Raw genomic sequence first — 20,269 nt, 5'->3', positions numbered from 1 at the left:
TGATCTCTTTGGAGATTTGACCTTTCCCCCCTGCATGTAAAACATATTATCATACATATTTACCCATACAGGCCTAAAGGCCTTAAAAACCTGAAAAGTTCTCAGAAAAATTTATTTCCATAAATTAAAAACACACACAAAAGAAACAGTAAAATTTTAGATTCACACAATATTGAACAGAAACAAAATGCCAAGAGCATGATGGAGGCTAATGGCACAAATGTACAAATTCTCATTGAGCTATTTGTTACCTTGATAGCATCATACAGACTTTTAATCCACAGTTACTATCCATATTCTAGAAAAGCACCTGGAACATAATATACCAAAGGCCCACCTGAAATAAAATACAATGAATGAGAACTGCTTGCAGGAAATCATATCCAGCAAGCACAGGAACTCAAATGTATGCAGACACAAGCCAGCCAGGCAAATGCTGTACCATACCTTAAGGAGCCTTAGCTGCTCCAGTCATAGCATGATGAAAACAATGATTTTTTTATTCCTTTTTTTTTTTTTTTTTTCTTGAAAGTGATTGTTCTGTCTCTGACAATCAGCAAATGTATCAAAGAGCTGCTTGGCTCTACTAAGAGACAGAACATGGCAAAAGCTTTGCAATCCTTCTCAAGCTGTTCTCATCATCAGTTTGTGATGTACTTTCCATGGTGATACCAAAACATCCCCACTGGAGTGGGTCCACTTAATGAAAAGACAAGTGGACATATCCTTCTGCTAGGGCTGTATGCAAGACCCCAAAAGATGAATCCTCTACACTTTTTTAAAATTAGCTGTGACAGAAGCAGCTCAGAAAGGAAATGCCCAGCTTTTTGCCCAGTCATCACTCCCAGTGTACAAGCAGCAGCCACAAGGAACATGGCTGTTCCATGAGAGCTGTAAACAGAAACAGGTGGGAAAGGAAAAAACAAAAAAGTGCATAAGCAGGACTGACACCTGTATGCTGGGGAGGGGAAGAAATGCTTGGTCTCCACTAGCTTACACTGTCATACAAACACTAAACCAAAACAGAATAATGCTGTGTGCTTGGGTTTCCACAAACTAAGGTCTGGGAGAAGCTAAACAACTGCAACATCATTTTGTAACTCCTCCAATTTCTGTAAACTGAAGAGTATTTGAGTGTTTTTTGCTCTGTTCTCTCCACCGTAGCTTGTAGGAAAAAGGTTCATAAATCTTATTTCAATGCAATCAGAAACAAGAGAGAACAGGGAAGAAAGTAAAAAAAACCCACCCTAAACAAAACCCAACATAACCCAAAGGAAAAGACTCAACACATTCCATGTTTTGAAGCACATTAGAGGTCTGAACTTCTCCTGGACCCAAGTCTCTTCCCCCCCACCCCAATCTTTATTTCCTTGAAAGCCCCAGTAAGGTTACAGCTTAACTGTGTCACTGGAAGCCTCCCATATTAATAGAAGGTGAATGAATGCTCTGTAACAATTCCATTCTATAGCATAAATGCATAAAAATATATCTTTCACTCTTGCTACCACTTCCAACTAGTCAATAATTGGGCTAATAAGCCAACATAGGGAAACTTTCAAACATTTTTTAGGAGGCAGTTGATCTTTGTTTTTTAGGGATTTCTTTTTACAAAAATAAAGAGAATCAGTTAGAATGTTCTACAACAGCCCAGTAAGTTAACAAGAAAAATACTATGTCAATATGTTCAAAGTTTGCCTTGTTATTTTACCCTCAAACTCCAAACACTACTACTCTAAGTGTGCACTCCTCTCTTTTCTTCTGTCTTCCTGATTAAAGATAATTCATCTTCAAAACAAGAATATAAACTTCTACAAATCCCAGCACATAAGCTGGGAGCAAAACAAACCCAGATGAGATTTCTTTCAAGACTCAGGCACACACAGTGTAATAATTCTCTTCCATTTCTCTACTCTCAAAGCTCTGCAATTCAACAGATTGCTCGTTAACATTTACTTTTCTGTTTGGTCAGTAACAGAAGTGGTAGAGCAACAGAAGATAATGATGGTATTTGCAGTCCTGCATTTATTGGGACTTTATAAAAAATACCCACCCACTAGATATTTGCTCAATTTGAAGGTAAATAGAAACTCTATTATATGGGTAGATAAATAAGAAAGTGCAAGTTCAAGTGACAAGTGAAAGAAAGAACAGACTAATTAAATTTGAGCATCCCAGCAACAACAGCTTTGCCTGAATAACTTCTCTAGGCACTAAGGGACAGAATTTACCTGAACAGCAGCTAGCATTGGAATTATGCTTCAAGTTAAACTTAACAGAAGTTATGCCAGAAGGGAGCTCTCTTCCTTCCAAAGGTAGAGGTGAGAAATAGCCCAGTGCTGCATCAGATAATTACATATGGCCTTACATGACAAAAACAATGTCCACATACTCAGAGGCTCTTTGTACAACACTGGCTATTATGTACAACAGTGCTGTACGGAGAATATCTAATTATGAGCTACAGGAATTGTAAATCTAAAATGGTAAAAAAAACCCAAAAAACCCTTCTTGTTGACATTAAAATCAAGTTAGTATGAATGGAATTAAAATAACTTTAAAACAAGTATCAAAGATTTTGCTGGTCTTCCCTGCATGCAGCAGCTCAGCTCAGTTAAATAAAAATCTCTGCCTATGTATCCTGCAGTTTACCACCCTCGTGGACCAATGACCTTTTCCTCTGGAGAAGAAGTTGGCATCAGCCAAGTAAGTAGAAAAATCTGCTATTTAGGAAAAAAAAAAAATAGTACTGGGCACCATTTTTCCTTAAAACATTATCTTTTTTGAGTTGAATGATGTTAAAGGAAGCATATACAAAGTGCAAGTTATTTAATGTCTAATTATGTGGGGCTTCCACTGCGTGGAGCCAGGAAGGGCAAAGATACTTAGAAGGAACCTTCTAGGTTAACAGAAGGAAGAAACAATTGAATGCTAACCTAGACAGCTACTTTTAATTATCAAAAGGTTAGTGGTATATCAAGAATGTGTTTGCTGGAATTTTTATTTATCAGACACCATATCTCTTTTGTCAGCTTGTTAAAAATAGCCATTACAGTAACAACAGCAGACTCAAATGTGCAAATGATCTGGAGAACAGAGTTCTAGCATCACTGAAGGTGCACTACTTCCTTCCTTGACACTCCTACTCTACCCCCAAAAGATATATAAACATAATTAATTAAATTTAAGCAGTAATTTCCAGAGGTTGAGAAAGGAAGGGTAAATTTCATGTGGCTGTGTAACACTCAAACAGGGACTTAAAAGAATCCCTCCAACAGCATTTAAAAAAAAATATAGCACCTTAAAGAGGGTCACAGCCAAAAACTGATTACCAGATGTAGAACAGAGTGGCAGAGTAAGGTATGAAGAAGTCAGTAGATTTCTCCCAAGAAAAAAAATACTAAAGAAGCTGACTGGACCGTTTCCAGCTAAGTGGCTCCCTCAGATGCTGGAGGCCTGCTCCTGCTCAACCTCCTCTGCAAAAAAGGCTTCAAGGTCCATTAGCTTCTGACTCAGAAGCACATCTAACTCTGCACTCTGCAGTGCAGCTCTTTTTGCCCGGGTGAAACTCCCCACTGCTTTGATTTTGCCTCGTGTCTTCCTTTTCCGGGGAAGAGTAAAGTCCTGAAACTCCAGAATCCGCTTTCTCTTTTGCTGGCTGACAGAGATCAAGTGTCCATTTTTCTCCTTGGGCTCCTCAAAGATTGTTTCCAAGCTCCTGGTAAAAAAAAGAACAGAGCTCATGGATACCTTAGCAGCAGCCACCTTACACTGACAGGGGGATTTCATAACCCAGGTAAAGACACTTCTGACTTTTATATTTTTACAGCCCCTCCTCACCTCTTGTAATGTTATCTACACCTAATACCTCCTACAATGCACATTACTGCCAGCTGAGTGGTTATTGCTGCACAGACATATGGGTAGAATCTTTTTGTATTTCAGTTCTAAAGCACAATATAGAATCTTAATTTTACAGAATAAATAAATATAGAATCTTAATTTTACAGAATAAAGTTTGAACATTTGATGACAGGCTGTGATTGTTAGTATTTTAAAGAACGTGTAATTCCCTTTGAATTTTGGAAAGTAAGTACTGTACTTTGATGAAAACTGGAAGGAAGGGATAAATGAAAAAATATACAAATCCATACTTAACCAGCTGCAAATTCTTAGTTCATATTCTATTTCACTTTTTCACGTCCAAACAGTAAAGATACTATTTTCAAATTAAATTTCTCTAGCAGTTTAAACTAGACCAATTTTAAGAATATATTTCCCTCTTAGCTTTCATATACCTTTCATCTCCTCTCTTCCCCCCCGTAATCAATTTACATTTATCTCAAGTTTTCTTATTAGGAAGCAGAACCAACCTGGCAGGAGGAGGGGACTTATAGTTCTTGTTTGTATAAATTTCTTCTAAGCTAAATTCTTTCTTCTTAAGCCTGAAAAAGAATGACAAATCAATCTAGAAGGAAGAATCTCAAGACAACCTCTCTTCACAGCAAGCAGATTTACAAGAAACAAGTATTGTTTGCATTCTGTGCCTAAATGCTAACCAATTATGCTTTAACTAACTGGGGACCAGGAGGAATGAAAACTGGGCTCATTAAGTACATAATGTTATCCAGTGTTTTTATAAGGTCAGTGTCAAGACTTGCCCCTTTCTGCAGAGATCAATATTCCTTCCAGCATTCTGTGATGCTTTGAAATAATGATGCTCAAAAGGGGAAATGCCCTTCACCTTGTTATGAAAGCTGAGAAGAAGTCTTACAGTTTAAGAGATTAATACTTCATCTTTTGAGACTGATTTTAGTTATTGACAGTTACCAAGCTGATCTCTGAAGCAGTGCTTTCCTTTGTCAAAGGTGGTATCTGTGTTTAGGACAGAAGTCACACTAGATGAAGTATGACCAATCTGACCAGTATGACTTGCAGGCACACTAGATGACTGATTGGAAAGTTTTATCAATATCTGGCTCTGTGATTCCCCACACTTTCACTGAACTAATGCTTCCCTAAGATCATACCCCAAACAAAGAAACTGTGAAAAACTCGAACACAATTTGCATCACCAGAACTTCCTAACAGATCACTTCATCTCACTGTGCACTGCAGGTTGACTGATTTTCACTTTATCAATAAAAATTCTTTCTTCTTCAGAAAAATGATTGCATTGCAGCTTGCTTTTTCATATTTTGCCTAAACTTTATTCAGTAGTTTTGATCCAGAAGATAGAGCTGTGTCAGTCATTTCTTGTAAAGGAAATAACCATCAGATGTCACTCAGCTGGGGCTGTATAAAATAGTGGTGTAAGAGAAGCATTTATGGAAATGATTACATTCATATGCTTTGAGTCCATTTCAGAGGCACTGCTCACCTTTTTGGTTTGGGTAGTCCCATTGGAGTAAGGTTAGGGTCTGGCTTAGGGACAGTTTTCCTGATTCGGATCTGTGAGACTTTCTTTGGCCTCTTTTCTGGCTCAGTCTTAAGAGAGAAAGATGGAAAAGTTAAAATCAAGGAAATTAAAACCATACTAGTCAACAGAATTCCCTTTTATTCTGAATATCCATTATCTATAGAATAAACATTCCTCTCTGGTTTGCCACCTTCTTTCTTTGAATCAAAGCAAGCAGCAGCACAGAGTAGGACCTGCAGCCTGTTTTCTCTCCTCATCTTTAACAGTTACTTGATAATATCCCGCAGCAGCAGCTTCAGCTTCTGGAGAACCAAGAGTCTGAGAGATCTAAAATATCAAATGAACTCACTTTTTTCAGTTCTGTGTCATCTTGAGATCTCAGACAGGCTGGAACAGAAGCATCTGCTTCATCAAGGGCAGGGATGTGGAGCTCAGATGCTGAAAGCCTGGGGGGAGATGGCAATGACTCTGGAAGTGTGTGAGGCTTTGGTAACGGAGGAGGGACTGAAGTTTCCAAACTGTAACAGAGAAAGAAGGGAACACGTGCAGATTGATACCCAACTGATAATGCAACAGCATTCCATGCTCTCAGGAGATGTTCCTAAATTGCAATATGGGCACAAAAAACCAACACATTTCACAGAAATGGCCCAAGTAAGTGAACTCTGGTACACACATAGAGCCAAACCTGCTGCATCCCACATTGATACTGACACCAACTAAACTGCCAGGGTATTTGAACATGGCATTTAAAACCCACTCTTCTCCTTTTCATACAACTAAACAGTATACAGCTCTATACATGAACTGACAGAAAGGGATCAATCCTCCTTTTCTGCCAGCAAATTTCTTTGACACAACTATTAATCACACTTTTTGTTTACAGATAAAATATAGCTTTGATACCTGCCATCCCTACACTACAGGAATAGAAGGAAGTTTCTGCATCCATCATCCAGTTGCTAAGGCAGAAAGGACTTCTATCCAAGTAAGGAGTCAAACTTCTATAGTTTCACATATTCATTTCATAAGAAGTGGCACAACATGGTTGAAAGTAACAGAACTGTTGTGTCCAATGTTCTATGTGGTGTTTGCATAACTGCCCCTCCACTCTTCTCCATTACATCACCCAGTCAGTTTACCTCACCCACTTCTTAATCAGAAAGCTGTTCTGGGAGTGAACTGCCAAAAGCTGAAAGCCAAAATGACATAAGCAGTGGCTTTCTGAGGAAGGCTATGATGCCACTACTCAGAGTAAAGAGCAACAGCCCAGATACTCACTGTATTGCATGGCCTGCAGTCTGCAGTGCTCCCATACTCTGTACAGGTGAGTGTGGTAACATGGCACAGCTGGGTCAAAAAGGAATGAAAAAACAAAACAAAACAAGACAGAAATTAGGGCTACACTACAAAAAGATGAGGGAAAAATTATTAATATAAACTGGATTGTAAGACAGGATGCTCATATCAGGAATGAGAATGAAAGACTAAAATGATACAAAAGAAAGCCACATCTGTTTAGGTAACTAAATTTAATTGTGAGGGAAACTGTCCTGCTTTCATTTAAAAATTGTGGTAATGAGAAAAGGAAATAAAGGCACAGAAAGAGAGTGAGACAGTAATATTAAAAATCATAATTATTTAAAGTCTGAAAATTGTAATTCTTTCTATGAAAGTCTATTTTCCTTATTCAAGCCCCCAAGTTTTTACAATTTAAGTAACCAAAACCCTGGAAGGACTTGGTTACTAAAGAAAATAGTGCATAATGGCAACAGTAACAGGTAAAAGGAAGTACTGCCATTAAATTAACTGCCTGTTGTCTCTGACTCCCACAGCCTGCAATACCCTCACTTGATTGGAATAACCAAACCAATAACCTTTCCATAGGGGCTGGTAATGACCAGAATTCAATGGCATAAAAGTCAGCACAGCAGCTCTAAGTCCTTTGGTATTAAGCTTTACTTTTGTGCCCATACTGTTAACAGCAGGAAATCTCTCAGGACAGCTTTTATTACATTCAACAGCAAATCTTGTATTTGCTATTCTCTCTAACCAACAGTGAAATGCACTTCACTGTCCTAAAGCAAAGATGTTACAGCCAGACTGGAGTTCTACAAAGGAGATGAAAACCAGCCATGCTGGAAGCACAGGGAAGTCCAACTACACGTAAAGAGGTCAGAAAGACCCACTTACTGTGTTCATCACTTATGTCAGAACTGTAACATTTTGTATCAACATTCCACTCATTATTCCAGTGTTACTGGAACCTGTATCCATAGTGCAGCAGAGCCCTCTCTGTCAGAGACAGAGCTTATTGTTTTATGCAATAATAATACAAAATTATAAGGACAGAAGGAAATCACTTTAGAAATTTTTAATTCAAATAAGCATTAATTAGAAAACAACTTCACTGAAAGAATGTTTTATTATTGACAGTGGAAGTTAGGTAGGGCAACTCCTTTAGTTCCTTGTTCTCCTGGTTATTAAGAACGTGAATTGTGAGTGAAATATTTTAAAGATAAATCTTTTCCAGATGAAAATGGCCTGCAGGGAACTTTTTGATTTTTCTGGTTTTTAATTATCGTAAAACAGGCAAGAATTTCTGTCATTGTAGGAGTTGAAAAGGCTTTTACACCAAACATACCTCTAATATTTATGTACCATATTTATGTACCATCTGAGTGGGACAGATTTACATCTGCCTCATACACATAGTTGTAAGGTATTTTAGAGAAAAAAAACAAATTAAGTTTTAGGGTATTTTAGCTCAGGATTATTTTTCACTTGAAGTGAAGATTTTGATTTGAATACTCTCCTTTTGGGAAGAAGATCACCACTCATAGCAAAGCACTTTCCAATGACTCCTTACACCAGGAATGACATCCTCTTACACATTAGTTAACTGGATGTGGTGTCCCGAGCTGCTGAGGAGCCTGCACACTTAGGGATGTGGGAAAACCCCCAAGTTCTCATCTCCCAGTCCAAGGAGAGCATGCCTCAGCAACACAAAACACTGAATTCATCTTATACACACAAGTAAGTTTTAAAAAGATGTTGTTTTATTTTTGATGATGTGTTATTTTAAAGTTTATTGCTCAAACTGTACTTCAGTGGTATGATCACTTTCAGGGTATGGAATGAAAATGGAAGCAAGTCCCATAGAATGTGCTCCAAAAGTTGTCTCTATTGCCATTATTCAACTTAATTCTTTTAGCGCAGACAACTCCAGAATGAAGCAGTGCTTTCACAAGCTCACTCACACCTTTGGCAGACATCAGAATTTATATTAAACTTTTAGGTATGTCACCCATTTATACAAAGCAAAGTGCAGCATTTGTTATCTGGCAAGATTTTTGGTTACACTTGTGTCAATCTGTGACACGGGCTAAATTCAACAGTTCTCCACAGACTGCCACATCAATCAAACCAATTAATTAAAAAGACTTTGGTAGAGTGCTCATGAAGCTCTCTGCCCAGGAACTGCAAGGTGACAAAATCAGGGACTCAACTGCCCTATGTTACTGAGGGATAAAGGGCAAAATCTTTGCTCAAGGGCATGCAAGAATCCTGTAACAGAGCTAGGAACTTCTTTCATTCTTTTTATTAGCAAAATGATCTTAAATGCTCATAGCAAAGCAAAATTAAATATGCCAAGTCCTCTTTGGATTTCAGTCCTCTTCCCACTCGTAACAAGACTGACACGCAGAGAAAAATTCATTACCAATGTTAACTGGAGCTACATTTGCTTGTGCCAACATCACATATGAAAAGCCATAGCATGCATAAAGAGGTTTCAATTAGCATAGAATGGTGATGGAATACAATTAAAAATGTTACTGAATGACACCCCCCCCCCACCCTTTACAATTCTTCCTAACCTGATATTGAGCATTTTACAGTGGTTCCAAGGGGTATTTGTGGCTCAGACCTCTGAAAAAAACTTTCCTACCTCGGAAATCCAGTTCCTCTGCAGTCACACTGAATAGACCTAATGAAGTAGCTCACCTTTTGCATTATATACTCTGATGCATGGTGTGTATATTTTGCAAGGGAGAAGAAAATAGAGTTAGCCATTCTGCCAAAACAGGATAGTATTAAAGAAGTGAAGGCAATATATTTAAATTCAGCTAAAGACTGTTCTGTAAGAAAGGATCTTCCACGTTGAGCCATTCCTGGAGCAGAATGTGTAGATCTGGAACAGGAGAAACTGACCCTCCAGTGCAAGCTGCAATTACCCTCTCCCTCCCAAAAAGGAGCAAGAATATAACCTGCACACATTTAATCTCAGAAATAAGGTGATGGGTTTTACCTGTTCTCGATGGCCACACTTGGCTGCCACGTGCAGCGATTGGGAAGGAGAGGAGTGATTTCGGAAGGACGGGCAGCGGGGCCGTGCTGACTCCATATGGACAACACCCTGCCCAGGGAGTACGGCAGCGAGGAGACGAGGCCAGCGGGGGCACACCTCGGCAACCTGGCCCCTTTCAAACCCTGGGCCAACTGCGAGATAAAGAGTCTCTGGATGGTAGGAATATGGCTGGTTAAGTTTCTTCTTCTCGTCCAAATCCTGTAACATCCAGGGGAAGAAAGTGCTAACACTGTGTGAAGGCCAAGCGTGGAACAACCTCCTCTTCTTCCAGCTACAGTGTTTCTTCCAGGGTCGGGATGAACAGCAACGGTCCTGGGGGTTGTTGTGGAGTGAGAGGAATGAAGCTCATTATTTACACAGGAATCCTCCTGGAAAGCTGTTGTATCTGAACAGCTCTGAGAAAGGAGAAAAGACAAAGTCCACTTTGAAGCTGGTGCTGGCGTTTCTCTGAAAACTGGGCTGTGATGTACAGAGTGCTGGGATGTAATCCCTCTGAGGTCTGTCACAGGACTGGAGTCCAATTTTATGTGAAAAGAAATTGGGAAAACTGAGGTGTCCAAGAAAGAGGCTGGAGGCTCGTGGCTTAAGTCTGAAGAAAGTATTTTGGTAGTTTCTACAGGATAAAGTGCCAAAGGCTGAAAGCTGAACATCTTGGTGCACCAGCTGTCAGCCCAGCGTGAGTGTACGTTCCTGTTAATGCAAGAAAAGGCTTCCAAGAGATTTTTAGATCTACATTGGCTGTACCTGTCACCCACGGGAAGAATTTCAGAAGAATATGGCAGAGGTTCTAAATTACGGCTGCTTTTGGCAGGGGCCAGGAGCTTGCTGGCCATTGCAGACAACTTGCTCAACAATGCTGGTTCTTTGGTACATTTTCTAAATTTCAAGCTGCTCAACAAACTGCACCTCTTGGCCCTCTGCCTTGGCATATGCACCAATCTCATGGCTGTTTCCTTTTCCACTGTTGGTGGTTTACATGGAAAGTACAAAGACTCCAGAAGTGGGTTTTCCTGTTTAGGGAATATTTCCAAGGGAATCTCAGAGACAGGTGAACTTTTAACTGTTTTGATTTTTCTTATGGTTTTTAGCTGATACAATGTGGGAACCTTTTTGCATGTCCTTCCAGGTTGTATTTTTAATGGAAGAGGTCCTCTTAGTTTATTTGTAGTTCCTCTTCGTTTATTTGTAGTTCCAAAGGCACCAGGGATCCCATCATACCCTAAATTAAGGTTCAGGTTTTCCATTTCTGAATCCTGAGTCTTCAAAAACTGTGAACTAATAAAATCTGTGGTAATCTTTGGCCTTTTAACTTCTTGTAAAGTGCTACATAGTTTACTTTCACTGCCTCTTAGAGCAACCATCTCCTCTGAAGCACCTCCAAACTTCGTATTTCTAGATGTCATCAGCTCAGCTGAAGAGCTGCATAAGAGTTCACAACTGTGCAACACACTTGGCTGCAGTATGATTTTTGCTTTCTCCTGATGTTCTAACTTCTGTCCTTGTTGTGCCTTGCCCACCCGATGTACTTCCATCTTTCCATACTTCTTCTGTACAAATACTTGACATTCCTCTGTTTGATCAAGTCTCTCTGAACATAAAGCCCCATTTTCCTTGCAAACTGCACGAGCTGGTATTTTGTCCTGGCCTTCTGTTACTTCCTTTACATTATCTTTGCTCCATGCATTTAATTTGTAAGGCCCACACGCTTCACTGCAAGCCACACAGTTTGGGGATGGTTCTTTGCAGCTCTCTGATAGTGTGCTCAGAGGTGGAGAAAATGTGGGTGTTGTATCATCCTGCACTTCTGGGGCAGCCTCTGTGTCAGATACAGCTCCAGCCTCACAGTCATGCACAGTTTTTGAAAGTACACTGGTACCTCCTAAGTTTGGGAGCTTTGTATCATTTTGTCTTTCTTTTGAAAGAATATTTAGTTTGGATCTTGGGATTTCTTCCAAAACCTTTCCATAATTCTCAGTCCTGAGGGGAACTGTTTTGCTACCAGACTCTTTAGAATCTTTCAACAAGGCCCATGAACAATCTTTGGGCAGCCTTCCTCTAGGGGCTACCTCTTGTCCTATCATCTCTTGTACACAGGTATTCTTAAATTTCTCTTGACCAGGAGGACTTTCTGGTGAGCTCTTGTCCATGTCTTTGGTTGGTGTGCAAAGCCCCTCACCTTTCAGACTTTCTATACTGGGAGCACAAACTCTTGAGCTTTTGGCACCATTCAGAGAGCCAGCTGCTGATTCATTCCCTGAAGATGGAACCTCAATATTGCTGGATTTTTTCTTAACAGAAATTGTTACAGAAAGGATTTTTGTCATTGAAGTATCTTTGCTAAATTTTTTGTCTGTAGATGAAATATCTCTTTGTGCATTCTCAGGTGACATACACAGCTTTTCTTTCTCAGGCAGAGAGATGTGAGAGTTCAGAGCTGACACAGTTTCTGAATCCACCTGAGTCTTACTAGAAGCTCCTTGAATGTCAAACTTTTCAGAATGGGATGCACAAATACCCCTTTGATCATCAGTTTCGTTACCAGGCTTAAAACTTAACTGTGGGCAAGAGTTATTTAAGATAGCATTTATACTCAGACTTTCTCCATTTTCTGTGTCTGAAAGCACATTTGTATTTTCTGGCTTATCTGTATTCTTAAATTTCTCTTGACCAGGAGGACTTTCTGCTGAGCTCATGTCCATGTCTTTCCCAGCTGGCATGCAAAGCCCCTCACCTTTCAGACTTTCTTTGCTGTGGTCACAAACTCTTGAGCTTTTGGCACCATTCAGAGAGCCAGCTGCTGATTCATTCCCTGAAGATGGAACCTCAATATTGCTGGATTTTTTCTTAACAGAAATTGTTACAGAAAGGATTTTTGTCATTGAAGTATCTTTGCTAAAAACTTCAGCTGAAGATGAATCACAGTTATCACTTTGTGTACTCTCAGGTGACATCCACAGCTTTTCTTTCTCAGGCAGAGAGTTGTGAGAGTTCAGAGCTGACACAGTTTCTGAACCTGCCCGAGTCTCAGCACAAGATTCTTGGATGTCAAACTTTCCAAAATGAGATGGACCAACGCCCCTTTGAGCATCAGTTTCTTTACCAGGCTCAATAGTTAACTGTGGGTGAGAGTTATTTAGGATAGGATTTATACTCAGACTTTCTCTGTTTTCTTTATCTGAAAGCATATTCCTATTTTCTGGCTTGTGTGAGAGACTCCCTTTAATTGATGAAATGGGCAGAAACTGAGCACTAATTGTATTCTCCTGGTTCTCTACCAACCACTTGATCTTTGGTAAAGATTGCTGCATTTTGTTTCCTGCAAACACCAGCTCTGCTTTCTCTTTTGCACATTGGATAAAACGAGCCTGCTGTGAGCACTGTGGTTTGTCATCAGAAAAGTTTTCTTCGAGAGCTCCTTTATTGTTTCTTTCACATTTGTTCTCATGTTCTTGTAGTCTGATTGTCTTCTCTTCAATCAGATCACTAATGGAGTCCATGGATCCTGAAGAATCTTCATTTTTCACGCCAATTAAAGAGTCCAAACCCATGACATTCTCTTGTACAGCTCCTTTAAACCTGGCTTCTCTTGCACATTTATGGTCTAACAGAGGCAGGTCACCACCTGTTTTTAGCAGAACCTCTTCAGTGGGATTAGGATCACTTTTGTCTCTTCCCACAGAACTGGTTATGGTTTGGAAGCCAATGTTTGCTTGGTTGGTTAAACTTTCTAAATGTTGCTCACTGCCCAGCACTGGGACATCAGACTCACTCTGACATGGATGAAACTGATTTCCCAAGGGACAAAGGGTCTCTTCTGTTTGCCCAGCATCTTGTGTGGGAGTGTTCACGTTGCTGAGTGCTGGCTGTGGATCACAGGTTGAAGGGCTACACTCAGAGGGACCAGCTGTGAGCAATGGCATTTCTTCCTGCTCATGTGTGTCCAGGTCTCTCCTCCAAGGGCCTAACAGAGAGTTGTAAAATCCAAAATTATGAGCACAGGTGTTTTTGTTCAAATATCTGACTAATAGCTGTTTACTAGTCCTATTTCTCTGATTGCCTTCAGGAGCATTTGGGGAATCCACAGCTCTTGTTTTATCAAACTCATCTGTCTGGGAAGCACACGTGCCAATGTGTTCTTTTGCCTCATCTCTGTCACAAACAATTTCACTGTCCATTGCTTTGCAAAGGTCAAATTGTTCCACGACCTCCATATTCTTATTTGAAACCTCATCTCTTGCCAAGGTAGCAGCAGACTTCTCTGCAGTATATGCTGAGCAAAACATGGTTTTTCCTGTGGGAATATCATTTGTCCCATGCAGGGCTATACCTCTGTTGCCCCAGTCATTTTCACAAAGAAGAGATCCACGTGCCAAAGGGGTGTGTGCTTTTGGAAAGATCATTGCCTCTTTACTGTTATTTCCTGATGAAGACACTCCTTCCAAATTATCATTTTCTTCAATCTTATCAACTTCAACACCCAAAGACTGACTGTTCAGGAAAACTTCACCCACACACATACTCCCTGATAAAATACAGGAAGTGCTGGCAGCTGGACACTGCTGTTTTATGCTCTTGTTATTACAAAGCCATGTGTGACAATGTTCATTTTCTAAACCAGTGACCACTTTCTCCATATTTCCTGCAGAAGATTTTATATTCATTTGGGATACTCTGCTTGCTGTATTAGGGTTATCAAAAGTCATGGAATTTATAGAAGACTTGAATTTGTCTTTATGAAGCAAAACTTCAGCAACTTGTTCTGCTGTTGTTCCAGAAGCACCAGTTAATTCTTTTCTAGACCAATTATCCCAAGCCTTGTCCCTGCATGAAACTTCATTATTAGTACAAGGAAGACACTCATTATAACGAGGTTCTCTTGATTTCTGTAAAACAGGAGGTAGAGTTACATTTAGTGTATAAAACAAATTTGTTTTGTTCCCCATGGATAAGCTGTCATTACTATCAGCTTCTGCAGCTCCAGCTAAACCACCAGCCAACTCTTCTGATGTTGAATTGCTCTCAGATTCCTCTTCAAGCAGTTGTGCCTCGGGTGAGTCTTTTTCTAGCTTGGTACCAAGATGAAGCCAGCTGTGGTTACTGAGAGGAGGGATTTTATTGGCAGTACTATAAAAGTACATGTCTCTCTGCCCAGTTTCATGGGAAGCAATGTTACTCGTTTCCACCCATAAACCATTTTCTTTTGTATCATTCTTGCATGGGTCACTGACAGAGAATTGCCACTGGTCCTTTTTCAACTTATCACCTTCTGATGGGAATATTTTAAATTTTTCTTTTGAGAACTCCTCAGGAGATGAAGCAACAGGAGTAAAAACTGGAGAATGACACTGCTCAGAATTTGCAGTCTTTTGAGCTTCAGGCCAGCTACAAATTTCATCGTTATCTCCCACAGCAATTTTTCTCCAGCCTTCAGCAGCTTCTTCAGATTCAGAGCTGTATGATTTCCCAATAGCAGCACTTAATGCCCTAGGATCAGGTTTTGCACTAGATAATCCTTTTTTCCTTATCACTGAGATCTGCTCTAGTGGAACAGATGTGAAGGTTTGGCTTTCCAAAAACCCGGGTCCATGATCATAAAGAGGGTGATGTTTGATGTTTTGGGGAAGGTACTTCTGGGGGGGTTCACTGACAATTCTGTGAACTGCAGAACTGCCTTCTGGTGGCTTATTTCCAAAGTCCAGATAAGAGATGCTTTTCAGAACTGGACATAAAACTTCAGAACTTCGGGTGGAGAGTGTTCTACAGCTTTCTGCTGAGAACAACTCATGAGGTTCATTTTGTTCAGGTACAGGACCCTTAAAGAAGTCATAAACATAATTTTCTTCATCCTGCTGACAAGTCTGGCAATTAGCAAATGACGTACTGAATTCATTAACAGGATTTTGTCTGGGTAACTTTTCTTCTCTAACCTCCAAAACAGATACACCACTCCCCCCTGTTCTCAATGGCATGGCAGCAAGGGCTTCTGACCCACTATAGTCACTTGTCTTTTGTGGATGATCTGCAGCTGCTCCAATGTCCATGACTTTTAAAGGCTCTAAAAAACCTAAGCTGCTGGTTTCTGAAACCCCAGCTCTGGCCATGACTGTGTCTATGTCTGGGCATTGATTGCTCTCAGGTGGAAGACCTGTACTCACTCTGTCATTCCTGTATCCTGCTTTACTAAATATCCTAGTCCCATCAGCCTTCATACCTTGTACTTCTTCAGTGAGCTTTGGCAAAGTTTCAGCTGTCACCTGAACATTTGCTTGGTTTTCTTCTGCATAAGAAAAAAAAAATAAAGCAAATCAGAACCATATGCTAAATTTAGAGGACATTTGGCTTATTAAGTACAGTGTTGGTTACCAAATGTTCTTAAAAGTGAGAATTGATGCTATCAATTTTAGTACAAGTCTTTAGAGGAAAAAACAAACTATTCCACCACAAAGCTAAGGCAACAAAACCAATCCTTTTCAATACAGACACTTCCATGAGCAGCAGGCATTCCAAGCCCTGTACATTTCAGATTCCTCTAATATCAAGCTAGGTGAATGCAGGTCCTGTAACTTAACACATAGGAAGCCATGGCCAACATTAAAATAATGCTTATTTGTAACATCAAAATTTAACATGGGCTGGGACTTGATCTGCTCCAGCCTAGAAAGAGGGCTGGCCATTGTGTGACCATTTCCATTTCTTCTTCCTTGGAGCCATGTCTGTCAGTAACTCATCCATAGGAAAACAAGTCATATCTCATCTGCCCAAGCAATTTGGACTACTTAAAGTTTTTTCTGTAAAGTCATAAAGAAGGTGCTAATTAAAGAAATTACAGTTACTGTAGAATATCTTCATACACAAAACTTTACAGGGAACATATTTACTCAGACTTTTGCAGATCTTTTCCCTATTTCCTAGCAAGCACCAAGACTAGATGGCATTTGTCAGCTAAATACAAGTTTAGGTAAAGAAAATAATTACTAGATTCAGAAAAAGTGACCAAAGTACTTGGAGCTAGAAAATTATGGAGGATTATAATGAAATTAATAATTACTTTAGCTGTCCTCTTCCTTTGGCTTCTGCACTTTCAATTTTATTTTTTAGAACACTCAAAAATGAATGAGTAATACTTTTTTATATATCTATGCTATTACTGCTCTCATACACTCATCTTTGAAACAAAAGGAAATGCAAAAATCTGCTATTAACAACCTCTTCTGCTTTGGAAACAAATAACTAAAACACATCTTCTACAGAAAAGGACTCGAGGCAAGTACTTTCTCTTACAGGAGAAAGTAAAGCATTAAGTTTTGATAGTGTTATAGTTACATGGGGTAATACTTTCTAAATGAGCCATCCCACAATCACTCATCTGTTTTAAATCAACAAAAAATACCTGGGAGAGAAGCAGAGGCTGGGTAGAGATGTACAGCTAAAATAACTACCTGTGCTCCTCAGAGATCCTGCAATTTCAGTGCAATAGGTTCTCAAAGACTTTGCCTCTTGCTCATTTAGGTGAGGGTCCTCCTGGAACAACAGAAATATGGTTAGACATGGTTAGCTATGGTTAGACAGAAAAATGATTAGATTTTCTGAAGTGTGTCATGTCTCAGGGACTGCATCTGCTCAGCTGGGTTAGTTCAGAATAAGAAATTCACTAAGAAACCTCCAGACACATCAGCCTTGGCCAGAGGCAGCCTTGCATTGCAAGGGCCTCACACAAGCACAAAGGATGTATCCCCAAAACACTGCTGTGTTTGACAGCAATGAAGTCTTGTGATGTGGCAGCTAAAATATAAATACATGGCTTAAAATGCAAATTGTTGAAAATTGGAATGAGAAGAGTAATGCAGTCTCCAAGTCTAGTTCACACCCCCAAAGCACTACCACTAGACTTCTGGGAAGATGTGTGTCCCTAGTAGAACTTGCCTTCTACTATTCCTTGGGCTTAAAACCACAAACCCTGGAACAGGTGACCTAGATCTGCAAGCAAAACCACCAAACCATGATCCCACAACCAAACTACCTGCCTTTAGAAATATGTGAAAATTCATCTTGAAAACTGAATGACTGTAAGGAATTTAACAATTTTAATTTCACAAAAGCGATAAATCATTTTTTAAAAATGTCAGATAAATCAAACAGATATCAAAATTTGGAATTAAACACACAAAATTTTGCAACACCCAATAGTTAAGGTAAAACACTAAGCTGTGCACCTTTTTCTGTTACATATCTGCCTTACAGCATTCCAACAGTATTTAAGCAAGTGAAAACATTGGTATTTTAAAACACTGCTGGTCTCCTGAACTATTGTCAGTATTGTAATTTTTGACTGGACTCACAATAATCCCGATACTGACACACGCACACACCCTGGATGTGCCCAAGGCCAGGCTGGATGGTGCTCTGAGCAACCTGGTCTAGTGGAATGTGTCCCTGCCCATGGCAGGGGGTTGGAACAAGATGATCTTCAAGGCCCTCCTCCCACCCAAACCATTTTATAATTCTGTACTAGAAGACACAAAAAAGAACCAGGACACCCATTGCCAAACTCACTGCCTAGCCCTAAATTCAAATTATCATGCAGGGATTAACTTCTGCATTCACTTACTTGTTCTGACCAACCTTCCCCCAGAGTCAAAGGACAACATTCAGCATGATGGTCCTCAGCACCTTGTGTCTCTTCATCTTCTTTCTGGTATCCATCACTAGGACAGTCTAGTTTACTAAAGTGTCTTTTTCTGCTTTTTTCATCCTCTGCAATGTCTCCAGCCTGTAGTAATTCTTCAGGAAAGGATTCTGCTGGCCCATGAGAAATCACCTGGAGCACATCACCCAAATCCTGTGTCTTCTGGCAGCAGTTTCCTATGGCAGAAGTCCATGGCCCATCCCTGTGTGCCAGCACGGGTACTGGCCCATCAGACTGTGCATCTAAGCCAAGGCTGGGCCCCGGCACTGCCATGGGGTCCCTGGAGGTGCTCTCTGGCAATCCAGTGTACAACTCCTCTATTACAGCAGATGCAGAAGAATCAAGGAGAGACTCCACCCCAGATGAGAGCATCAGGGCTGTAGAAGATCAGTTGCCCTGAGCTTTTCAGTTTATCCTAAAAATAAAAGCAACATTAAATCAACGTACATTGGATTAACCATAGAAAACCCTGAGCTGGAAGGGACCCTCAAGGATCACTGAAATCCAGCTTCTGGACTGGATTAAAAGGAAAAGCTTAATTCCTCAAGATTCCTGTATATATGTTTAAGAAAGATACTTGCAAATATGTCTTTAAGAAAGGAGCTGAGAAAGATTTGAGTATCTAAGGAAATGCTTCATGAACAAATGGAAAGAGTAAAGTGAAATAGATATTCCCAAGCCTCATTTTCACATTCAAACACCTCCCTGCAGATTTAACCACATCTTCTGAATAACCTGAGAAGAGGTTATAAAACAAATCACTGGGGCTTGTATCAGACATCCTCCTTCACTGGAACTAAAGCATTGTTTGATTTCCTGGGATTTTCATGAGTTTCTAGTCTTTGGGAAAAAGCTCCAAGTTTTCTTCACATTCTCTGCCTCAAATGAACACTGTCTAAGCCATCAGGCAGCAGCCTGTGCCTCTCAGCTTCTCTCATGTGAGCACTCTGTGCTGTCCCGCAGTACAGAGGACGCCTTGTGCCAGGACAGCCCCGCTCCGCATCCTCCTCGGGCCAGAACCGAACGCCCGGTGCGCGGCAGCTGCTTTGTGAGCACGGGACGGGAGCTCGGGCTGAGCTGACCCCGCTCCTGTCGGCACCGGGACAACCCCGCCGTGAGAACGCCGCCGCCAATCGCTCCCGAAGGCTCACGGACAGGAACGGGCTAAGCCAGGCCTTCAGAGGAGAATCAGTGACTCAGTCCACCACAGCTCGGGCTCATCAGCCGAGCGCTGCTCTGTGCTCCTCTAGCACGAGCAGCCTGTACAGACACCGGGGAAACTCGCAGCAGCCTCCGGGAACACGCGAGGCCACTCGTCCCGGGAGAGCATCACCGTCCCGGCGGTGCCGCCCGAGCCCAGCCGCGCCAGGACCGGGGGCGACCCTTTGTTCCGAGCGCCGCAGCAGCGCCGACAGACTCGGCCCCGAGCCCCGCTCCTTCTCCGCGGCAGCGGCCCCCGCACCGGCCAGACCCGAGGGTCCGCAGCCGCCCTGCGGCGGCGCACCGGAGATCACCGCTCTCGGTAATTACACAACCGCCGGTGTCTCCCCCGCGCCCGGGCTGGGCAGGGCCCACGCCGGCCACTCCGGCCCGCTCCAACTCCCGGCCGGCGGCGCAGGAGGCGGGCCCGCGCCGACACGCCCCGCGCCCCGCCCGGTGCCGTTACCTGAGCGGCGGCGGCCGCCGGCCCCGCTGTGCGCGCCCGCCGCGCCGCGTCCCGCCCCGCGCGCATCACTTCCGCATCCGGGGCGGGCCCGCGCGCGGAACCGGCAGCCGTGGCTGTGGCCCCGCCTCCGGC

The 20,269-nt window shown here is 41.5% G+C and overlaps 1 protein-coding gene across 5 annotated transcripts; it reads right to left on the bottom strand.

Annotated features, from left to right (window-relative positions):
• Positions 1 to 94: 94 nt before the first annotated feature.
• PRR14L (proline rich 14 like) lies at positions 95 to 20,209 on the bottom strand. 5 transcript variants are annotated; one of them, XM_059863211.1, is made up of 9 exons: positions 20,138 to 20,209; positions 18,394 to 18,886; positions 17,225 to 17,306; positions 9,726 to 16,062; positions 6,698 to 6,766; positions 5,766 to 5,934; positions 5,378 to 5,484; positions 4,371 to 4,442; positions 95 to 3,715 (listed from the first exon to the last, which is right to left on the bottom strand). In XM_059863211.1, the coding sequence occupies exons 2-9, from the start codon at positions 18,841 to 18,843 to the stop codon at positions 3,439 to 3,441; spliced, it is 7,563 nt and encodes a 2,520-aa protein (XP_059719194.1). In that variant the 5' UTR covers positions 18,844 to 18,886; positions 20,138 to 20,209; the 3' UTR covers positions 95 to 3,438. The 5 variants fall into 5 exon arrangements, with proteins under 5 accessions (XP_059719194.1, XP_059719196.1, XP_059719195.1 ...); XM_059863213.1 differs by having other exon boundaries at positions 17,225 to 17,303; XM_059863212.1 differs by lacking the exon at positions 20,138 to 20,209 and having other exon boundaries at positions 18,394 to 19,828.
• Positions 20,210 to 20,269: the final 60 nt, after the last annotated feature.

The sequence above is a fragment of the Haemorhous mexicanus genome, chromosome 19, assembly GCF_027477595.1.
Source record: "Haemorhous mexicanus isolate bHaeMex1 chromosome 19, bHaeMex1.pri, whole genome shotgun sequence".
NCBI classification, from domain to species: domain Eukaryota; kingdom Metazoa; phylum Chordata; class Aves; order Passeriformes; family Fringillidae; genus Haemorhous; species Haemorhous mexicanus.
The sequence above is the reverse complement of the archived record's forward strand: the minus strand, read 5'-3'. Positions and strand labels throughout refer to the sequence as shown.